The sequence below is a fragment of the Oncorhynchus nerka genome, unplaced genomic scaffold (genome assembly GCF_034236695.1).
Source record: "Oncorhynchus nerka isolate Pitt River unplaced genomic scaffold, Oner_Uvic_2.0 unplaced_scaffold_1212, whole genome shotgun sequence".
In the NCBI taxonomy this organism is placed as follows: Eukaryota; Metazoa; Chordata; class Actinopteri; order Salmoniformes; family Salmonidae; genus Oncorhynchus; species Oncorhynchus nerka.
This window is the reverse complement of record NW_027040117.1, coordinates 126,946-152,089: the sequence shown is the minus strand read 5'-3', so window position 1 is coordinate 152,089 and position 25,144 is coordinate 126,946. Positions and strand designations below refer to the sequence as shown.

Sequence of the window (25,144 nt, the reverse complement as noted above, 5' to 3'; positions counted from 1 at the left end):
TCTCTGTCTGTATGTCTGTCTGTCTGTCTGTCTGTCTGTCTGTCTCTTGGCTGTGCTGCCAGCCGTGCATAGTGGGAATTCTCTTTTTTAGTTTGTCATACCATTAGCTACATGGTGGCTCCACTAACCAGAACCAGGTGTCTGCCCATATTTCAGCATTGGTCCCAGAAGGAGACAGTTACTGTAAGTAGAACAAGCTGGGATGGTTCTGGTTCAGAACGGTATACATGGTCATATGGACAAGATCTCTGAAGATATTTACATATATATTGGCGAAATACATTTGAAATCTACTGGTATGGATCGTATTATATTTGCTGTTACCTAGTGGATTAGCTACAGGAATAGGATCATAATTTGACCTATATTGTCATTGCAAAAAAAAAAAATGCAGTAACATGATTTGAAAGTTTAGTCCATAATGTTGCTTGATCGGTGGTTAGGCTATTAGCTGGACAAAAGTAGGCTACATGAAAAGTGCAATATTAACCGTGTGTTATTTGGGGTTTTCAGAGAATTTATGTAAATCACAAATCTCATCTGCGTTCCCTACGTTGCTGGAAATTTCTCAGAGTATGATCAAAGTATGATCCTACATCTGTACTGTAAAGTTGTCACCTGTAGTTAAATTCACTTTAAGAAATGTATGGTGTCCGTATTAGGAAAAGACACCAAATCCTAGTGACTCTGACACAGCTTCCATGGACGTTTGCTTCCTAATATGGACACTGTGTACGTCAGTCCATCGTGGAGCAGCTCGGCTTTGAACACTTTAAACTAATTCCTTCTTCTTACACTTTCTTGACTTTCCCTCTCCTCCCACGTTTTAGGAGCGACTGGGTGACATCATATAAGGTCCTTGTGAGCAACGACAGTCACACCTGGGTCACTCTGAAGAATGGATCACAAGACCTGGTGAGTAGCTAGCTGAGATCATGATCAATAGATATGAATGGGGTGGAGATCAATAGATATTATTGGGATGGAGATTAATAGATATGATTGGGGTGCAGATAAATATATATGATTGGGGTGGTGATCAATAGATATGATTGGGGTGGAGATCAATAGATATGATTGGGGTGCAGATAAATATATATGATTGGGGTGGTGATCAATAAATATGATTGGGGTGGAGATCAATATATATGATTGGGGTGGTGATCAATAGATTTGATTGGGGTGGAGATCAATAGATATGATTGGGGTGGAGATCAATAGATATGATTGGGGTGGAGATCAATAGATATGATTGGGGTGGAGATCAATAGATATGATTGGGATGGAGATCAATAGATATGATTGGGATGGAGATCAAAAGATATGATTGGGATGGAGATCAATAGATATGATTGGGGTGGTGATCAATATATATGATTGAGGGGTTGATCAATATATATGATTGGGGTGGTGATCAATAGATATGATTGGGGTGCAGATCGATATATATGATTGGGGTGGTGATCAATAGATATGATTGGGATGGAGATCAATATATATGATTGGGATGGAGATCAATAGATATGATTGGGGTGCAGATCGATATATATGATTGGGGTGGTGATCAATAGATATGATTGGGGTGCAGATAAATATATATGATTGGGGTGGTGATCAATAGATATGATTGGGGTGGAGATCAAAAGATATGATTGGGATGGAGATCAATAGATATGATTGGGGTGGTGATCAATATATATGATTGGGGTGGTGATCAATATATATGATTGAGGGGTTGATCAATATATATGATTGGGGTGGTGATCAATAGATATGATTGGGGTGCAGATCGATATATATGATTGGGGTGGTGATCAATAGATATGATTGGGGTGGAGATCAATAGATATGATTGGGATGGAGATCAATAGATATGATTGGGATGGAGATCAATGAGGCATAGTTGTTACAGCAGTTCACACTTTGTCGGAACATTCTGGAAGAGTTTGTTTCTTGGATCATATTGATCAGATTCCAATGTCATTATCGTCGTCTAAGTAAGAATTACCATGGTCCATAGATGTACTGTATTACCATGGTCCATAGATGTACTGTATTACCATGGTCCATAGATGTACTGTATTACCATGGTCCATAGATGTACTGTATTACCATGGTCCATAGATGGTACTGTATTACAATGGTCCATAGATGTACTGTATTACCATGGTCCATAGATGGTACTGTATTACCATGGTCCATAGATGTACTGTATTACAATGGTCCATAGATGGTACTGTATTACCATGGTCCATAGATGTACTGTATTACCATGGTCCATAGATGGTACTGTATTACAATGGTCCATAGATGTACTGTATTACCATGGTCCATAGATGTACTGTATTACCATGGTCCATAGATGTACTGTATTACCATGGTCCATAGATGTACTGTATTACCATGGTCCATAGATGTACTGTATTACCATGGTCCATAGATGTATTACCATGGTCCATAGATGTACTGTATTACCATGGTCCATAGATGTACTGTATTACCATGGTCCATAGATGGTACTGTATTACCATGGTCCATAGATGTACTGTATTACCATGGTCCATAGATGTACTGTATTACCATGGTCCATAGATGTACTGTATTACCATGGTCCATAGATGTATTACCATGGTCCATAGATGTACTGTATTACCATGGTCCATAGATGTACTGTATTACCATGGTCCATAGATGTATTACCATGGTCCTTAGATGTACTGTATTACCATGGTCCATAGATGTACTGTATTACCATGGTCCATAGATGGTACTGTATTACCATGGTCCATAGATGTATGACCATGGTCCATAGATGTACTGTATTACCATGGTCCATAGATGTACTGTATTACCATGGTCCATAGATGGTACTGTATTACCATGGTCCATAGATGTACTGTATTACCATGGTCCATAGATGGTACTGTATTACCATGGTCCATAGATGGTACTGTATTACCATGGTCCATAGATGGTACTGTATTACCATGGTCCATAGATGTACTGTATTACCATGGTCCATAGATGTACTGTATTACAATGGTCCATAGATGTACTGTATTACCATGGTCCATAGATGTACTGTATTACCATGGTCCATAGATGGTACTGTATTACCATGGTCCATAGATGTATTACCATGGTCCATAGATGGTACTGTATTACCATGGTCCATAGATGTACTGTATTACCATGGTCCATAGATGGTACTGTATTACCATGGTCCATAGATGTATTACCATGGTCCATAGATGGTACTGTATTACCATGGTCCATAGATGTACTGTATTACCATGGTCCATAGATGTATTACCAAGGTCCATAGATGTACTGTATTACCATGGTCCATAGATGGTACTGTATTACCATGGTCCATAGATGTACTGTATTACCATGGTCCATAGATGTATTACCATGGTCCATAGATGTACTGTATTACCATGGTCCATAGATGTACTGTATTACCATGGTCCATAGATGGTACTGTATTACCATGGTCCATAGATGTACTGTATTACCATGGTCCATAGATGTATTACCATGGTCCATAGATGGTACTGTATTACCATGGTCCATAGATGTACTGTATTACCATGGTCCATAGATGGTACTGTATTACCATGGTCCATAGATGGTACTGTATTACCATGGTCCATAGATGTACTGTATTACCATGGTCCATAGATGTACTGTATTACCATGGTCCATAGATGGTACTGTATTACCATGGTCCATAGATGGTACTGTATTACCATGGTCCATAGATGTACTGTATTACCATGGTCCATAGATGGTACTGTATTACCATGGTCCATAGATGTACTGTATTACCATGGTCCATAGATGTACTGTATTACCATGGTCCATAGATGTACTGTATTACCATGGTCCATATATGTACTGTATTACCATGGTCCATAGATGTACTGTATTACCATGGTCCATAGATGTACTGTATTACCATGGTCCATAGATGTACTGTATTACCATGGTCCATAGATGTATTACCATGGTCCATAGATGTACTGTATTACCATGGTCCATAGATGTACTGTATTACCATGGTCCATAGATGGTACTGTATTACCATGGTCCATAGATGTACTGTATTACCATGGTCCATAGATGTACTGTATTACCATGGTCCATAGATGTACTGTATTACCATGGTCCATAGATGTATTACCATGGTCCATAGATGTACTGTATTACCATGGTCCATAGATGTACTGTATTACCATGGTCCATAGATGTATTACCATGGTCCTTAGATGTACTGTATTACCATGGTCCATAGATGTACTGTATTACCATGGTCCATAGATGGTACTGTATTACCATGGTCCATAGATGTATGACCATGGTCCATAGATGTACTGTATTACCATGGTCCATAGATGTACTGTATTACCATGGTCCATAGATGGTACTGTATTACCATGGTCCATAGATGTACTGTATTACCATGGTCCATAGATGGTACTGTATTACCATGGTCCATAGATGGTACTGTATTACCATGGTCCATAGATGGTACTGTATTACCATGGTCCATAGATGTACTGTATTACCATGGTCCATAGATGTACTGTATTACAATGGTCCATAGATGTACTGTATTACCATGGTCCATAGATGTACTGTATTACCATGGTCCATAGATGGTACTGTATTACCATGGTCCATAGATGTATTACCATGGTCCATAGATGGTACTGTATTACCATGGTCCATAGATGTACTGTATTACCATGGTCCATAGATGGTACTGTATTACCATGGTCCATAGATGTATTACCATGGTCCATAGATGGTACTGTATTACCATGGTCCATAGATGTACTGTATTACCATGGTCCATAGATGTATTACCAAGGTCCATAGATGTACTGTATTACCATGGTCCATAGATGGTACTGTATTACCATGGTCCATAGATGTACTGTATTACCATGGTCCATAGATGTATTACCATGGTCCATAGATGTACTGTATTACCATGGTCCATAGATGTACTGTATTACCATGGTCCATAGATGGTACTGTATTACCATGGTCCATAGATGTACTGTATTACCATGGTCCATAGATGTATTACCATGTATTACCATGGTCCATAGATGTACTGTATTACCATGGTCCATAGATGTACTGTATTACCATGGTCCATAGATGGTACTGTATTACCATGGTCCATAGATGGTACTGTATTACCATGGTCCATAGATGTACTGTATTACCATGGTCCATAGATGTACTGTATTACCATGGTCCATAGATGGTACTGTATTACCATGGTCCATAGATGGTACTGTATTACCATGGTCCATAGATGTACTGTATTACCATGGTCCATAGATGTACTGTATTACCATGGTCCATAGATGTACTGTATTACCATGGTCCATAGATGGTACTGTATTACCATGGTCCATAGATGGTACTGTATTACCATGGTCCATAGATGTACTGTATTACCATGGTCCATAGATGTACTGTATTACCATGGTCCATAGATGGTACTGTATTACCATGGTCCATAGATGTACTGTATTACCATGGTCCATAGATGGTACTGTATTACCATGGTCCATAGATGTACTGTATTACCATGGTCCATAGATGTACTGTATTACCATGGTCCATAGATGGTACTGTATTACCATGGTCCATAGATGTACTGTATTACCATGGTCCATAGATGTACTGTATTACCATGGTCCATAGATGTACTGTATTACCATGGTCCATAGATGGTACTTTATTACCATGGTCCATAGATGTACTGTATTACCATGGTCCATAGATGGTACTGTATTACCATGGTCCATAGATGTACTGTATTACCATGGTCCATAGATGTACTGTATTACCATGGTCCATAGATGTACTGTATTACCATGGTCCATAGATGTACTGTATTACCATGGTCCATAGATGGTACTGTATTACCATGGTCCATAGATGGTACTGTATTACCATGGTCCATAGATGTATTACCATGGTCCATAGATGTACTGTATTACCATGGTCCATAGATGTACTGTATTACCATGGTCCATAGATGTACTGTATTACCATGGTCCATAGATGGTACTGTATTACCATGGTCCATAGATGGTACTGTATTACCATGGTCCATAGATGTACTGTATTACCATGGTCCATAGATGGTACTGTATTACCATGGTCCATAGATGGTACTGTATTACCATGGTCCATAGATGTACTGTATTACCATGGTCCATAGATGGTACTGTATTACCATGGTCCATAGATGGTACTGTATTACCATGGTCCATATATGTACTGTATTACCATGGTCCATAGATGGTACTGTATTACCATGGTCCATAGATGTACTGTATTACCATGGTCCATAGATGTACTGTATTACCATGGTCCATAGATGGTACTGTATTACCATGGTCCATAGATGGTACTGTATTACCATGGTCCATAGATGGTACTGTATTACCATGGTCCATAGATGTACTGTATTACCATGGTCCATAGATGGTACTGTATTACCATGGTCCATAGATGTACTGTACCTCAACTCCCGATCCCTAGTCTCTTATTCACTGTGTTGCTCATAATCTGCTTGTCTCAGTAGATCTTCATTGGTAACAAGGAGAAAGAGATCCCTGTGTTGAATGTGTTTCCTGTGGCTGCCGTGGCTCGTTACATCAGGGTCAACCCTCGTTCCTGGTTCAACCGTGGCAGCATCTGTATGAGAGTGGAGATCCTGGGATGTCCCATGCCAGGTAACTGCTGTGTGTGTACTGTGTGATTCTACTAGGTAACTGCTATATGTGTAACTGTGTGATTCTACTAGGTAACTGCTGTGTGTGTACTGTGTGATTCTACTAGGTAACTGCTGTGTGTACTGTGTGATTCTACTAGGTAACTGTTGTGTGTACTGTGTGATTCTACTAGGTAACTGCTATGTGTACTGTCTGATTCTACTAGGTAACTGCTGTGTGTGTACTGTGTGATTCTACTAGGTAACTGCTGTGTGTGTACTGTGTGATTCTACTAGGTAACTGCTGTGTACTGTGTGATTCTACTAGGTAACTGCTGTGTGTACTGTCTGATTCTACTAGGTAACTGCTGTGTGTACTGTGTGATTCTACTAGGTAACTGCTAGGTAATTCTACTAGGTAACTGTTGTGTGTACTGTCTGATTCTACTAGGTAACTGCTGTGTGTACTGTCTGATTCTACTAGGTAACTGCTATGTGTGTACTGTGTGATTCTACTAGGTAACTGCTGTGTGTACTGTGTGATTCTACTAGGTAACTGCTGTGTGTACTGTGTGATTCTACTAGGTAACTGCTATATGTGTAACTGTGTGATTCTACTAGGTAACTGCTGTGTGTGCAACTGTGTGATTCTACTAGGTAACTGCTGTGTGTGTACTGTGTGATTCTACTAGGTAACTGCTGTGTGTGTACTGTGTGATTCTACTAGGTAACTGCTGTGTGTGTGTGATTCTACTAGGTGAACTGTGTGATTCACTAGGTAACTGCTGTGTGTACCTAATATGTGTCCAGTTACCCTCAGGTAACTGTTGAATGGCAGTAGTAGACAGGGGGTGGTGTACCTAATAACTGTCCAGTTACCCTCAGTGTATTAAGTTGAATGGCAGTAGTAGACAGGTAACTGGTGGTGTACTAATATAACTGTCCAGTTACCCCCAATAACAGTGTATTAAGATTGAATAACTGCAGTAGTAGACAGGGGTGTGTGTGTACCTAATATAACTGTCCAGTTACCCTCAGTGTATTAACTGTTGAATAGGTAACTGCTATGTGTACTGTGTGATTCCTAATAGGTAACTGTCCAGTTACCCTCAGTGTATTAAGTTGAATGGCAGTAGTAGACTAGGGCTGTGGTGTGTGATTCTACTAGGTAACTACTGTCCAGTTACCCTCAGTTGCTGTGTGATTCTAATTCACTGTATCACAATTCCAGTGGGTCAGAAGTTAAATTGACTGTGCCTTTAAACAGCTTGGAAAATTCCAGAAAATGATGTACATAACTGCTGTGTGTACTGTAATTCTGGTAACTGCTGTGTGTTTGGGTGATTCTACTAGGTAACTGCTGGTGCCTGTGTGATTCTACTTAGGTAACTGCTGTGTGTGCTGTGTGATTCTACTAGGTAACTGCTCATATGTGTAACTGTGGAAAATCTACTAGGTAACTTTTTGTGTGTGATTCTACTAGGTAACTGCTGTGTGTAGTGCTACTAGGTAACTGATTGTGTAACCTCTACTAGGTAAACTGTTGTGTGGCAATGTGTGACTCTATATTAATTGAGTGTACTGTAAATTCTACTAGAACTGCTGTGCAATGTGATGAAAGGTAATAAAAGCTGAAATATATAATTATCTCTACTATTATTCTGACATTTCACATCCTACTAAAATAAAGTGTAACTGTGTGATTCTAACTGGTAACTGCTGTGTGTGTAAACTAGGTAACTGCTGTTGTACTGTGTGATTCTACTAGGTACCTGCTATATGTGTAACTGTGTGATTCTACTAGGTAACTGCTGTGTGTACTGTGTGATTCTACTAGGTAACTGCTATATGTGTAACTGTGTGATTCTACTAGGTAACTGCTGTGTGTACTGTGTGATTCTACTAGGTACCTGCTATATGTGTAACTGTGTGATTCTACTAGGTACCTGCTGTGTGTAACTGTAATTTTCTACTAGGTAACTGCTTCAACTTGATTCTACTAAAACTGCTGTGTGTAAAAAATTTACCCAATAACACTATGTGTACTGTGTGATTCTACTAGGTAACTGCTATATGTGTAACTGTGTGATTCTACTAGGTAACTGCTGTGTAACTGTGTGATTCTACCCAATAACTGCTATGTGTACTGTGTGATTCTACTAGGTAACTGCTATATGTGTAACTGTGTGATTCTACTAGGTAACTGCTGTGTAAAATTCTTTAGGTAATGCTAATGTGTACTTGTGATTCTACTAGGTATTGTGTGTGTAACTGTGTGATTCTAAAGGTAACTGCTGTGTTACTGTGTGATTCTACTAGGTAACTGCTATATGTGTAACTGTGTGATCTAAAACTGCTATATGTGTAACTGTGTGATTCTACTAGGTAACTGCTGGAGAACTTGCATTCTACTAGGTAACTGCTGTGTGTAACTGTCTGACAGGGGTGGTGTACCTAATGAACTGTCCAGTGGCCCTCAGTGTATTAAGGTGAATGGCAGTAGTAGACAAACCTAATATACTGTAGTTACCCTGGTGAATGGCAGTAGTAGACAGGGGGTGGTGTAGGAAACTGTCCAGTTACCCTCAGTGTTTGCTTGAATGGCAGTAGTAGACAGGGGGTGGTGTACCTAATATACTGTCCAGTTATCCTCAATTAGTTGAATCAAAAGACAAGGTGTACCTAATATACTTCCAGTTACCCTCAGTGTATTAAGTTGAATGGCAGTAGTAGACAGGGTGGTGTACCTAATATACTGTCCAGTTACCCTCAGTGTATTAAGTTGAATGGCAGTAGTAGACAGGGGTGGTGTACCTAATATACTGTCCAGTTACCTCAGTTTACACTAATTCACTGTATCATTCCAGTGGGTCAGAATACTTGACTGTAAACAAGGAAAATTCCAGAAAATGTTGTCATAGCTTTTTTGATAGGCTAATTGACATAATGTCAAATTGGAGGTGTACCTGTGGAAAAACCAAAAGAAATCAGCCAAGACCTGAAAGAAATACACTTTTGGAGAAATGTTTTGGTCTAGATGAAACAAAAATAGAACTGTTAATAATGACCATCATTTGTTTGAGAAAAGGCTTTAAGCCGAAGAACACCATCCCAACTGTGAAAAAGTGGGGGTGGCAGCATCATGTTGTGGGGGTGCTTTCCTCAGGAGGGACTGGTACACTTACAAAATAGATGGCATCATGAGACTGGAAAATTATGTGGATATATTGAAGCAACATCTCAAGACATCAGTCAGGAAGTTAAAGCTTGGTTGCAAATGGGTCTTCCAAATGGACAATGACCCCAAGCATACTTACAAAGTTGTGGCAAAAAGGCTTAAGGACAACAAAGTCAGGGTATTGGAGTGTCCATCACAAAGCCCTGACCTCAATCCTGTAGAAAATGTTTGGGCAGAACTGAAAAAGCGTGTGCGAGCAAGGAGGCCTACAAACCTGACTCAGTTACACCAGCTCTGTCAGAAGGAATGGGCCAAAATGCACCCAACTTTTTCTGGGAAGCTTAAGGCTACTAAACGATTGAAAGCCAAGTTAAACAATTTAAAGGCAATGCTACCAAATATTAATTGAGTGTATGTAAACTTCTGACCACTGGCAATGTGATGAAAGAAATAAAAGCTGAAATATATAATTATCTCTACTATTATTCTGACATTTCACATCCTTAAAATAAAGTGGTGATCCTAACTGACCTAAAACAGGGAATTTTTACTAGGATTAAATGTCAGGGACTGTGAAAAACGGAGTTTAAATATATTTGGCTAAGGTGTATGTAAACTTCCGACTTCAACTTTATATACAGTGGGGTAAAAAAAGTATTTAGTCAGCCACCAATTGTGCAAGTTCTCCCACTTAAAAATATGAGAGAGGCCTGTAATTTTCATCATATGTACACTTCAACTATGACAGACAAAATGAGGGAAAAAAATCCGGAAAATCACATTGTAGGAATTTTAATGAATTTATTTGCAAATTATGGTGGAAAATAAGTATTTATTTATTTATAGTTGAAGTGTACCTATGATGAAAATTTGAGGCCTCTCTCATCTTTTTAAGTGGGAGAACTTGCACAATTGGTGGCTGACTAAATACTTTTTTGCCCCACTGTATATATAGAGATCAAACCCTGTAGACTGGTGAAACCAGGGGAGGAAACTTTGGTTTTTGCTCTGACATGCACTGTCAACTGTGGGACCTTATACAGACAGGTACACGCCTTGGCAAATCATGTCAAAATCAAATAAATTTACCACAGGTGGACTCCAATCAAGTAGTAGAAACATCTCAACGATGATCAATGGAAACAGGATGCACCTGAGCTCAATTTAGAATCTCATAGCAAAGGGTCTGAATACTTATGTAAATAAGGTATTTCTGTTTTTTATTTTTTATAAAATTGCTGAAATTTCTAAAAACCTGTTTTCACTTTGTCATTATGGGGTATTTATTGTGTGTAGATTTAATTTAATCAATTTTCAGAATAAGGCTTTAGCGTAACAAAATGTGGAAAAAGTGACGGGGTCGGAATGCTTTCCGAAGGCCACTATATACCTTAAAGCCACTATATACCTTAAAGCCACTATATACCTTAAAGCCACTATATACCTTAAAGCCACTATATACCTTAAAGCCACTATATACCTTAAAGCCTAAGATAGTAAAGTGACAGGGGTCTGAATGCTTTCTGAAGGCCACTATATACCTTAAAGCCTAAGATAGTAAAGTGACAGGGGTCTGAATGCTTTCTGAAGGCCACTATATTTACATTTACATTTAAGTCATTTACCTTAAAGCCTATCCAGATAGTAAAATTGGTGACAGGGTCACCTTATGACATCCAGTGGAACTGCCACTTACAATAGTGCATCTAAATCTTTTAAGGGGGGGTGAGAGGGATTACTTTATCCTATCCTAGGTATTCCTTAAAGAGGTGGGGTTTCTATAGACTAAGATAGTAAAGTGTCCGGGGTTCTGAATGCTTTCTGAAGGCCACTATATACCTTAAAGCCACTATATACCTTAAAGCCTAAGATAGTAAAGTGACAGGGGTCTGAATGCTTTCTGAAGGCCACTATATACCTTAAAGCCACTATATACCTTAAAGACTAAGATAGTAAAGTGACAGGGGTCTGAATGCTTTCTGAAGGCCACTATATACCTTAAAGCCACTATATACCTTAAAGACTAAGATAGTAAAGTGACAGGGGTCTGAATGCTTTCTGAAAGCCACTATATACCTTAAAGCCACTATATACCTTAAAGCCACTATAGACCTTAAAGCCACTATATACCTTAAAGCCACTAATGCCTTTCTGATAGGCCACTATATACCTTAAAGCCTAAGATAGTAAAGTGACAGGGGTCTGAATGCTTTCTGAAGGCCACTATATACCTTAAAGCCTAAGATAGTAAAGTGACAGGGTCTGAATGCTTTCTGAAGGCCACTATATACCTTAAAGCCTAAGATAGTAAAGCCACTATATACCTTACAGCCACTATATACCTTAAAGCCACTATATACCTTAAAGCCACTATATACCTTAAAGCCACTATATACCTTAAAGCCTAAGATAGTAAAGTGACAGGGGTCTGAATGCTTTCTGAAGGCCACTATATACCTTAAAGCCACTATATACCTTAAAGCCACTATATACCTTAAAGCCTAAGATAGTAAAGTGACAGGGGTCTGAATGCTTTCTGAAGGCCACTATATACCTTAAAGCCTAAGATAGTAAAGTGACAGGGGTTCTGAATGCTTTCTGAAGGCCACTATATACCTTAAAGCCACTATATACCTTAAAGCCACTATATACCTTAAAGACTAAGATAGTAAAGCTAAAACACTTGAGAGCTCTCAACAAGTTTTACAAACAATAAAAAACAACTTTAGGGGGAAAACAATATTAAAAAGTTAGGTCCTTTTCCATGGACCGAACAGTGTAGGTAGCTAGCAATGCTCAATCTACTTTGCGTCACGTAATGCACTTCCAGAACCAGGGCATGAGCATTGCCACACAACAAATTAAACCCAGTCTTTACAGGGGAATATACCACAGGAGGCTGCTGAAGGGAGGACGGCTCTTAATAATGTCTGGAACTGAGCCAATGCTACCTAATGCTACCTAATATAATGTCTGGAACTGAGCCAATGCTACCTAATGCTACCTAATATAATGTCTGGAACTGAGCCAATGCTACCTAATGCTACCTAATATAATGTTTATATACCCTACATTATTCATCTCATATGTATACGTATATACTGTACTCTATATCATCTACTGCATCTTTATGTAATACATGTATCACTAGCCACTTTAACTATGCCACTTTGTTTACATACTCATCTCATATGTATATACTGTACTCGATACCATCTACTGTATCTTGCCTATGCCGCTCTGTACCATCACTCATTCATATATCATATATCTTTTTTGATTGCCCGAGATGGCATAGCAGTTCAGACGTCTTTTGTCCTCGTCTTGTCGTGTCGTGTATATATATATATTTACAACTTTTTTTTCACATACATTTTATTTTTATTTTCCATCAACTCAACTTCAATACACTCTCCTGCAACCTGCCTCACCAATTGATATGTATAAATACGTATTATTTACCTCAAATCTGCAATCAAATCTGCAATCCTCCAAGAAGCTAGCCAGAAGCTAGCCAGAAACTCCAAGAAGCTAGCCAGAAGCTAGCCAGGAGCTAGCCAGAAGCTAATCAGAAGCTAGTTAGCTTCTTTACTGGCAACTCGTTCGTATTCAGCTAACCACGGTTTGTGGTCATCAGCTATCCTTTAACTCGAAAATCTATCGCCAGTTTTGTACGGCGCAGCGCGGCTCGGAACGGAACATACCGGACCGATTTTTTCTCTCCATGTCCCTGGATTTCAACTGCTCTCTGGACATTCACTCCCGGATCTCACAGCTAGCTGGCTGCTATCCGTGTGTCTATCTGCTTTCGTCGATTCCGGAGCAAACATCAATTACTCCGGAGCTAGCCAGCTCCGTCAACCACTCCTGAGCTCCGTCAATCACTCCTGGGCTGCAGTCACCTATCCGGACCCGTTTTACTGCCTACACGGAGCCCCTCCGGGCCTTCACAACTGGACTGCCGACGTTATCTACCCGAAGGAGATCCGGCTGGCTCCTCCGTCGCGACGTTACCTGAATGCCCATCTGCGGCCTGCTAACCGTTAGCTGTCTTACCGGATGCTCTCAGAATAGACAATCGGACAATTTATTTATTTTTATTATTAACATGTTTCTTCTTGGGCCTCTATAACTATATCTATTGTTTTTATTTTTTTGTTGTTGTGTGATTTGGACTAATCCCCTCTACAACACGGAACTCCACTAATCTACTGACGGAACGCAAGAGGTGGCTAACAACAGACCTCCATCCTATGCTAGCTTGCTACCGATGTCCTGGCTAGCTGTCTAAATCGCCGTGACCCCCAAACCAACCTCTCCACTCCCTGGACCCTTTTGATCACTCGACTAAGGATGCCTCTCCTTAATGTCAATATGTCTTGTCCATTGCTGTTCTGGTTAGTGTTTATTGGCTTATTTCACTGTAGAGCCTCTAGTCCTGCTCACTATACCTTATCCAACTTATTAGTTCCACCACCCACACATGCAATGACATCTCCTGGTTTCAATGATGTTTCTAGAGACAATATCTCTCTCTTCATCACTCAATACCTAGGTTTACCTCCACTGTATTCACATCCTACCATACCTTTGTCTGTACATTATACCTTGATGCTATTTTATCGCCCCCAGAAACCTCCTTTTACTCTCTGTTCCAGACGTTCTAGACGACCAATTCTTATTGCTTTTAGCCGTACCCTTATTCTTCTCCTCCTATGTTCCTCTGGCGATGTAGAGGTGAATCCAGGCCCTGCAGTGCCTAGCTCCACTCCTATTCCCCAGGCGCTCTCTTTTGATGACTTCTGTAACCGTAATAGCCTTGGTTTCATGCATGTTAACATTAGAAGCCTCCTCCCTAAGTTTGTTCTTTTCACTGCTTTAGCACACTCTGCCAACCCGGATGTTCTAGCTGTGTCTGAATCCTGGCTTAGGAAGACCACCAAAATTCAGAAATTTGAATTCCAAACTACAACATTTTCAGACAAGATAGAACTGCCAAAGGGGCGGTGTTGCAATCTACTGCAAAGATAGCCTGCAGAGTTCTGTCCTACTATCCAGGTCTGTACCCAAACAATTTGAACTTCTACTTTTAAAAATCCACCTCTCTAAAAACAAGTCTCTCACCGTTGCCGCCTGCTATAGACCACCCTCTGCTCCCAGCTGTGCTCTGGACACCATATGTGAACTGATGCCCCCATCTATCTTCAGAGCTCGTGCTGCTAGGCGACCTAAACTGGAACATGCTTAACACCCCAGCCATCCTACAATCTAAACTTGATGCCCTCAATCTCACACAAATTATCAATGAACCTACCAGGTACCCCCCCAAAGCCTTAAACACGGGCACCCTCATAGATATCATCCTAACCAACTTCCCCTCTAAATACACCTCTGCTGTCTTCAACCAAGATCTCAGCGATCACTGCCTCATTGCCTGCATCCGTAATGGGTCAGCGGTCAAACGACCTCCACTCATCACTGTAAAACGCTCCCTGAAACACTTCAGCGAGCAGGCCTTTCTAATCGACCTGGCCGGGGTGTCCTGGAAGGATATTGATCTCATCCCGTCAGTAGAGGATGCCTGGATATTTTTTTTTTAAAATGCCTTCCTAACAATCTTAAATAAACATGCCCCATTCAAGAAAATTAGAACCAGGAACAGATATAGCCCTTGGTTCTCCCCAGACCTGACTGCCCTTAACCAACACAAAAACATCCTATGGCGTTCTGCATTAGCATCGAACAGCCCCCGTGATATGCAGCTGTTCAGGGAAGCTAGAAACCGTTATACACAGGCAGTTAGAAAAGCCATGGCTAGCTTTTTCAAGCAGAAATTTGCTTCCTGCAACACTAACTCTAAAAAGTTCTGGGACACTGTAAAGTCCATGGAGAATAAGAACACCTCCTCCCAGCTGCCCACTGCACTGAAGATAGGAAACACTGTCACCACTGATAAATCCACCATAATTGAGAATTTCAATAAGCATTTTTCTACGGCTGGCCATGCTTTCCACCTGGCAACTCCTACCCCGGTCAACAGCACTGCACCCCCAACAGCAACTCGCCCATGCCTTCCCCATTTCTCCTTCTCCCAAATCCATTCAGCTGAAGTTCTGAAAGAGCTGAAAAATCTGGACCCCTACAAATCAGCCGGGCTAGACAATCTGGACCCTTTCTTTCTAAAATTATCTGCCGAAATTGTTGCCACCCCTATTACTAGCCTGTTCAACCTCTCTTTCGTGTCATCTGAGATTCCCAAAGATTGGAAAGCAGCTGCGGTCATCCCCCTCTTCAAAGGGGGGGACACTCTTGACCCAAACTGCTACAGACCTATATCTATCCTACCATGCCTTTCTAAGGTCTTCGAAAGCCAAGTCAACAAACAGATTACCGACCATTTCGAATCTCACCATACCTTCTCTGCTATGCAATCTGGTTTCAGAGCTGGTCATGGGTGCACCTCAGCCACGCTCAAGGTCTAAAACGATATCTTAACCGCCATCGATAAGAAACATTACTGTGCAGCCGTATTCATTGATCTGGCCAAGGCTTTCGACTCTGTCAACCACCACATCCTCATCGGCAGACTCGACAGCCTTGGTTTCTCAAATGATTGCCTCGCCTGGTTCACCAACTACTTCTCTGATAGAGTTCAGTGTGTCAAATCGGAGGGTCTGCTGTCCGGACCTCTGGCAGTCTCTATGGGGGTGCCACAGGGTTCAATTCTTGGACCGACTCTCTTCTCTGTATACATCAATGAGGTCGCTCTTGCTGCTGGTGAGTCTCTGATCCACCTCTACGCAGACGACACCATTCTGTATACTTCCGGCCCTTCTTTGGACACTGTGTTAACAACCCTCCAGGCAAGCTTCAATGCCATACAACTCTCCTTCCGTGGCCTCCAATTGCTCTTAAATACAAGTAAAACTAAATGCATGCTCTTCAACCGATCGCTACCTGCACCTACCCGCCTGTCCAACATCACTACACTGGACGGCTCTGACTTAGAATACGTGGACAACTACAAATACTTAGGTGTCTGGTTAGACTGTAAACTCTCCTCCCAGACCCATATCAAACATCTCCAATCCAAAGTTAAATCTAGAATTGGCTTCCTATTTCGCAACAAAGCATCCTTCACTCATGCTGCCAAACATACCCTTGTAAAATTGACCATCCTACCAATCCTCGACTTTGGCGATGTCATTTACAAAATAGCCTCCAATACCCTACTCAACAAATTGGATGCAGTCTATCACAGTGCTATCCGTTTTGTCACCAAAGCCCCATATACTACCCACCATTGCGACCTGTACGCTCTCGTTGGCTGGCCCTCGCTTCATACTCGTCGCCAAACCCACTGGCTCCATGTCATCTACAAGACCCTGCTAGGTAAAGTCCCCCTTATCTCAGCTCGCTGGTCACCATAGCATCTCCCACCTGTAGCACACGCTCCAGCAGGTATATCTCTCTAGTCACCCCCAAAACCAATTCTTTCTTTGGCCGCCTCTCCTTCCAGTTCTCTGCTGCCAATGACTGGAACGAACTACAAAAATCTCTTAAATTGGAAACACTTATCTCCCTCACTAGCTTTAAGCACCAACTGTCAGAGCATCTTACAGATTACTGCACCTGTACATAGCCCACCTATAATTTAGCCCAAACAACTACCTCTTTCCCAACTGTATTTAATTTATTTATTTATTTTGCTCCTTTGCACCCCATTATTTTTATTTCTACTTTGCACATTCTTCCATTGCAAATCTACCATTCCAGTGTTTTACTTGCTATATTGTATTTACTTTGCCACCATGGCCTTTTTTGCCTTTACCTCCCTTCTCACCTAATTTGCTCACATTGTATATAGACTTGTTTTTTTTTACTGTATTATTGACTGTATGTTTGTTTTACTCCATGTGTAACTCTGTGTCCTTGTATGTGTCGAACTGCTTTGCTTTATCTTGGCCAGGTCGCAATTGTAAATGAGAACTTGTTCTCAACTTGCTTACCTGGTTAAATAAAGGTGAAATAAATAAATAAAATAAAATAAAATCTTTATGTACATATTCTTTATCCCTTTACACTTGTGTCTATAAGGTAGTAGTTTTGGAATTGTTAGCTAGATTACTTGTTGGTTATTACTGCATTGTCGGAACTAGAAGCACAAGCATTTCGCTACACTCGCATTAACATCTGCTATCCATGTGTATGTGACCAATAACATCTGCTAACCATGTGTATGTGACCAATAACATCTGCTAACCATGTGTATGTGACCAATAACATCTACTAACCATGTGTATGTGACCAATAACATCTGCCAACCATGTGTATGTGACCAATAACATCTGCTAACCATGTGTATGTGACCAATAACATCTGCTAACCATGTGTATGTGACCATTAACATCTGCTAACCATGTGTATGTGACCATTAACATCTGCTAACCATGTGTATGTGACCAATAACATCTGCTAACCATGTGTATGTGACCAATAACATCTGCTAACCATGTGTATGTGACCATTAACATCTGCTAACCATGTGTATGTGACCAATAACATCTGCTAACCATGTGTATGTGACCAATAACATCTGCTAACCATGTGTATGTGACCATTAACATCTGCTAACCATGTGTATGTGACCAATAACATCTGCTAACCATGTGTATGTGACCAATAACATCTGCTAACCATGTGTATGTGACCAATAACATCTGCTAACCATGTGTATGTGACCAATAACATCTGCTAACCATGTGTATGTGACCAATAACATCTGCTAACCATGTGTATGTGACCAATAACATCTGCTAACCATGTGTATGTGACCAATAACATCTGCTAACCATGTGTATGTGACCAATAACATCTGCTAACCATGTGTATGTGACCATTAACATCTGCTAACCATGTGACCATTAACATCTGCTAACCATGTGACCATTAACATCTACTAACCATGTGACCATTAACATCTACTAACCATATGACCATTAACATCTACTAACCATGTGACCAATAACATCTACTAACCATGTGACCATTAACATCTACTAACCATGTGTATGTGACCATTAACATCTGCTAACCATGTGACCATTAACATCTGCTAACCATGTGTATGTGACCAATAACATCTGCTAACCATGTGTATGTGACCAATAACATCTGCTAACCATGTGTATGTGACCAATAACATCTGCTAACCATGTGTATGTGACCAATAACATCTGCTAACCATGTGTATGTGAGAAATAACATTTGATTTGATTTGATTTGGAACGGCATCGTGGAAACCACTTTTTTTTTTATGTATTTGATACCATTCCACTAATTCCACTTCAGTCATTTCCACATGCCTGTCCTTCCCAATTCAGGTGACACCAACCTCCATTTTGTGGTATCGTGACTGTAACCCATTGATCACTATCAGACCTATCTAGCTCTTCAGTTGACACATATACTGTTGTGGGATATAGTGACTTGTTCAATGACTTGATATGGGATGTGTTTGTTGTCAGACTCACAGAACTATTACCACAGACGGAATGAGATCACAACCACAGACAACCTGGACTTCAAACATCACAACTACAAAGAGATGAGGCATGTAAGTAGAGTAATGCTGAGCAGACACTACACTACACTACAGAGTAATGCTGGGCAGACACTGCACTACACTACAGAGTAATGCTGGGCAGATACTACACTACACTACAGAGTAATGCTGGGCAGACACTACACTACACCACAGAGTAATGCTGGGCAGACACTACACTACACTACAGAGTAATGCTGGGCAGACACTACACTACACCACAGAGTAATGCTGGGCAGACACTACACCACAGAGTAATGCTGGGCAGACACTACACCACAGAGTAATGCTGGGCAGACACTACACTACACTACAGAGTAATGCTGGGCAGATACTACACTACACTACAGAGTAATGCTGGGCAGACACTACACTACAGAGTAATGCTGGGCAGACACTACACTACACCACAGAGTAATGCTGGGCAGACACTACACTACACTACAGAGTAATGCTGGGTAGACACTACACTACACTACAGAGTAATGCTGAGCAGACACTACACTACACCACAGAGTAATGCTGGGCAGACACTACACTACACTACAGAGTAATGCTGGGCAGACACTACACTACACTACAGAGTAATGCTGGGCAGACACTACACTACACTACAGAGTAATGCTGAGCAGACACTACACTACACTACAGAGTAATGCTGAGCAGACACTACACTACACCACAGAGTAATGCTGGGCAGACACTACACTACACCACAGAGTAATGCTGAGCAGACACTACACTACACCACAGAGTAATGCTGAGCAGACACTACACCACAGAGTAATGCTGGGCAGACACTACACTACAGAGTAATGCTGAGCAGACACTACACTACACCACAGAGTAATTCTGAGCAGACACTACACCACAGAGTAATGCTGGGCAGACACTACACTACAGAGTAATGCTGAGCAGACACTACACTACACCACAGAGTAATGCTGAGCAGACACTACACTACACCACAGAGTAATGCTGAGCAGACACTACACTACACCACAGAGTAATGCTGAGCAGACACTACACCACAGAGTAATGCTGGGCAGACACTACACTACAGAGTAATTCTGAGCAGACACTACACTACACTACAGAGTAATGCTGAGCAGACACTACACTACAGAGTAATGCTGGGCAGACACTACACTACACCACAGAGTAATGCTGAGCAGACACTACACTACACCACAGAATAATGCTGAGCAGACACTACACCACAGAGTAATGCTGGGCAGACACTACACTACACCACAGAGTAATGCTGAGCAGACACTACACCACAGAGTAATGCTGGGCAGACACTACACTACAGAGTAATGCTGAGCAGACACTACACTACACTACAGAGTAATGCTGAGCAGACACTACACTGCACTACAGAGTAATGCTGGGCAGACACTACACTACACCACAGAGTAATGCTGGGCAGACACTACACTACACCACAGAGTAATGCTGAGCAGACACTACACTACACTACAGAGTAATGCTGGGCAGACACTACACTACACCACAGAGTAATGCTGAGCAGACACTACACTACACTACAGAGTAATGCTGGGCAGACACTACACTACACCACAGAGTAATGCTGGGCAGACACTACACTACACCACAGAGTAATGCTGAGCAGACACTACACTACACCACAGAGTAATGCTGGGCAGACACTACACTACACCACAGAGTAATGCTGGGCAGACACTACACTACACTACAGAGTAATGCTGAGCAGACACTACACTACACTACAGAGTAATGCTGAGCAGACACTACACTACACTACAGAGTAATGCTGAGCAGACACTACACTACACCACAGAGTAATGCTGAGCAGACACTACACTACACTACAGAGTAATGCTGAGCAGACACTACACTACACTACAGAGTAATGCTGAGCAGACACTACACTACACCACAGAGTAATGCTGGGCAGACACTACACTACACCACAGAGTAATGCTGGGCAGACACTACACTACACCACAGAGTAATGCTGAGCAGACACTACACTACACCACAGAGTAATGCTGAGCAGACACTACACTACACCACAGAGTAATGCTGGGCAGACACTACACTACACTACAGAGTAATGCTAGGCAGACACTACACCACAGAGTAATGCTGAGCAGACACTACACTACACTACAGAGTAATGCTGGGCAGACACTACACTACAGAGTAATGCTGAGCAGACACTACACTACACTACAGAGTAATGCTGAGCAGACACTACACCACAGAGTAATGCTGGGCAGATACTACACAACACTACAGAGTAATGCTGAGTAGACACTACACTACACTACAGAGTAATGCTGAGCAGACACTACACCACAGAGTAATGCTGGGCAGATACTACACCACAGAGCAATGCTGAGCAGACACTACACCACAGAGTAATGCTGAGCAGACACTACACTACACCACAGAGTAATGCTGAGCAGACACTACACTACACCACAGAGTAATGCTGAGCAGACACTACACTACACCACAGAGTAATGCTGAGCAGACACTACACTACACCACAGAGTAATGCTGAGCAGACACTACACTACACCACAGAGTAATTCTGGGCAGACACTACACCACAGAGTAATGCTGGGCAGACACTACACTACACCACAGAGTAATGCTGGGCAGACACTACACTACACTACAGAGTAATGCTGAGCAGACACTACACTACACTACAGAGTAATGCTGAGCAGACACTACACTACACTACAGAGTAATGCTGGGCAGACACTACACTACACTACAGAGTAATGCTGAGCAGACACTACACTACACCACAGAGTAATGCTGAGCAGACACTACACTACACCACAGAGTAATGCTGGGCAGACACTACACTACACTACAGAGTAATGCTGAGCAGACACTACACTACACTACAGAGTAATGCTGAGCAGACACTACACTACACCACAGAGTAATGCTGGGCAGACACTACACCACAGAGTAATGCTGGGCAGACACTACACTACACCACAGAGTAATGCTGGGAAGATACTATACTACACTACAGAGTAATGCTGAGCAGACACTACACTACACTACACAGTAATGCTGGGCAGACACTACACTACACTACAGAGTAATGCTGGGCAGACACTACACTACACCACAGAGTAATGCTGAGCAGACACTACACTACACTACAGAGTAATGCTGAGCAGACACTACACTACACTACAGAGTAATGCTGGGCAGACACTACACTACACCACAGAGTAATGCTGAGGAGACACTACACTACACTACAGAGTAATGCTGAGCAGACACTACACTACACTACAGAGTAATGCTGAGCAGACACTACACTACACTACAGAGTAATGCTGGGCAGACACTACACTACACTACAGAGTAATGCTGAGCAGACACTACACTACACCACAGAGTAATGCTGAGCAGACACTACACTACACCACAGAGTAATGCTGAGCAGACACTACACTACACCACAGAGTAATGCTGAGCAGACACTACACTACACCACAGAGTAATGCTGAGCAGACACTACACTACACCACAGAGTAATGCTGAGCAGACACTACACTACACCACAGAGTAATGCTGGGCAGATACTGCACTACACCACAGAGAAATGCTGGGCAGACACTACACCACAGAGTAATGCTGGGCAGACACTACACTACACTACAGAGTAATGCTGGGCAGGCACTACACTACACCACAGAGTAATGCTGAGCAGACACTAAACTACACCACAGAGTAATGCTGGGCAGACACTAAACTACACCACAGAGTAATGCTGAGCAGACACTACACTACACCACAGAGTGATGCTGAGCAGATACTACACTACACCACAGAGTAATGCTGGGTAGACACTGCACTACACCACAGAGTAATGCTGAGCAGATACTACACTACACCACAGAATAATGCTGAGCAGATACTACACTACACCACAGAGTAATGCTGAGCAGACACTACACCACACCACAGAGTAATGCTGGGCAGACACTACACTACACCACAGAGTAATGCTGAGCAGACACTACACTACACCACAGAGTAATGCTGGGCAGATACTACACTACACCACAGAGTAATGCTGAGCAGATACTACACTACACCACAGAGTAATGCTGGGCAGATACTACACCACAGAGTAATGCTGAGCAGATACTACACTACACCACAGAGTAATGCTGGACAGACACTACACCACAGAGTAATGCTGAGCAGACACTGCACTACACCACAGAGTAATGCTGGGCAGACACTACACTACACCACAGAGTAATGCTGGGCAGACACTACACCACAGAGCAATGCTGGGCAGACACTGCACTACACCTCAGAGTAATGCTGGGCAGACACTGTACTACACCACAGAGTAATGCTGGGCAGATACTACACTACACCACAGAGTAATGCTGGGCAGATACTACACCACAGAGTAATGCTGAGCAGATACTACACTACACCACAGAGTAATGCTGAGCAGACACTACACCACAGAGTAATGCTGAGCAGACACTGCACTACACCACAGAGTAATGCTGGGCAGACACTACACTACACCACAGAGTAATGCTGAGCAGACACTACACTACACCACAGAGTAATGCTGGGCAGACACTGTACTACACCACAGAGTAATGCTGGGCAGACACTATACCACAGAGTAATGTTGGGCAGACACTACACTACACCACAGAGTAATGCTGAGCAGACACTACACCACAGAGTAATGCTGAGCAGACACTGCACTACACCACAGAGTAATGCTGGGCAGACACTGTACTACACCACAGAGTAATGCTGGGCAGACACTGTACTACACCACAGAGTAATGCTGGGCAGATACTACACTACACCACAGAGTAATGCTGGGCAGACACTGCACTACACCACAGAGTAATGCTGGGCAGACACTGTACTACACCACAGAGCAATGCTGGGCAGACACTACACCAGACCACAGAGTAATGCTGGGCAGACACTACACTACACCACAGAGTAATGCTGAGCAGACACTACACTACACCACAGAGTAATGCTGGGCAGATACTACACTACACCACAGAGTAATGCTGAGCAGATACTATAATTCACCACAGAGTAATGCTGGGCAGATACACCACCACACCACAGAGTAATGCTGGGCAGACACTACACCACAGAGTAATGCTGGGCAGACACTGTACTACACCACAGAGTAATGCTGGGCAGACACTATACCACAGAGTAATGTTGGGCAGACACTACACTACACCACAGAGTAATGCTGGGCAGATACTACACTACACCACAGAGTAATGCTGGGCAGACACTACACCACAGAGTAATGCTGGGCAGACACTGTACTACACCAAAGAGTAATACTGGGCAGACACTACACTACAGAGCAATGCTGGGCAGACACTGCACTATACCACAGAGTAATGCTGGGCAGACACTGCACTACACCACAGAGTAATGCTGGGCAGACACTACACCACAGAGCAATGCTGGGCAGACACTGCACTACACCTCAGAGTAATGCTGGGCAGACACTGTACTACACCACAGAGTAATGCTGGGCAGATACTACACTACACCACAGAGTAATGCTGGGCAGACACTG

At 42.1% G+C, this 25,144-nt stretch overlaps 1 protein-coding gene across 1 annotated transcript in view; it reads left to right on the top strand.

Annotated features, from left to right (window-relative positions):
* The window catches only part of LOC135569070 (inactive carboxypeptidase-like protein X2), a gene marked incomplete at its 5' end in the record, with an annotated part of 107,561 nt that overhangs the window by 6,435 nt on the left and 75,982 nt on the right, over nt 1-25,144 (top strand). Inside the window, 3 exons of the mRNA XM_065015913.1 lie at nt 831-915; nt 6,617-6,767; nt 19,451-19,539. Of these exons, the coding sequence (XP_064871985.1) occupies nt 831-915; nt 6,617-6,767; nt 19,451-19,539 (325 nt within the window). The remainder of the gene's footprint in view (nt 1-830; nt 916-6,616; nt 6,768-19,450; nt 19,540-25,144) is intronic.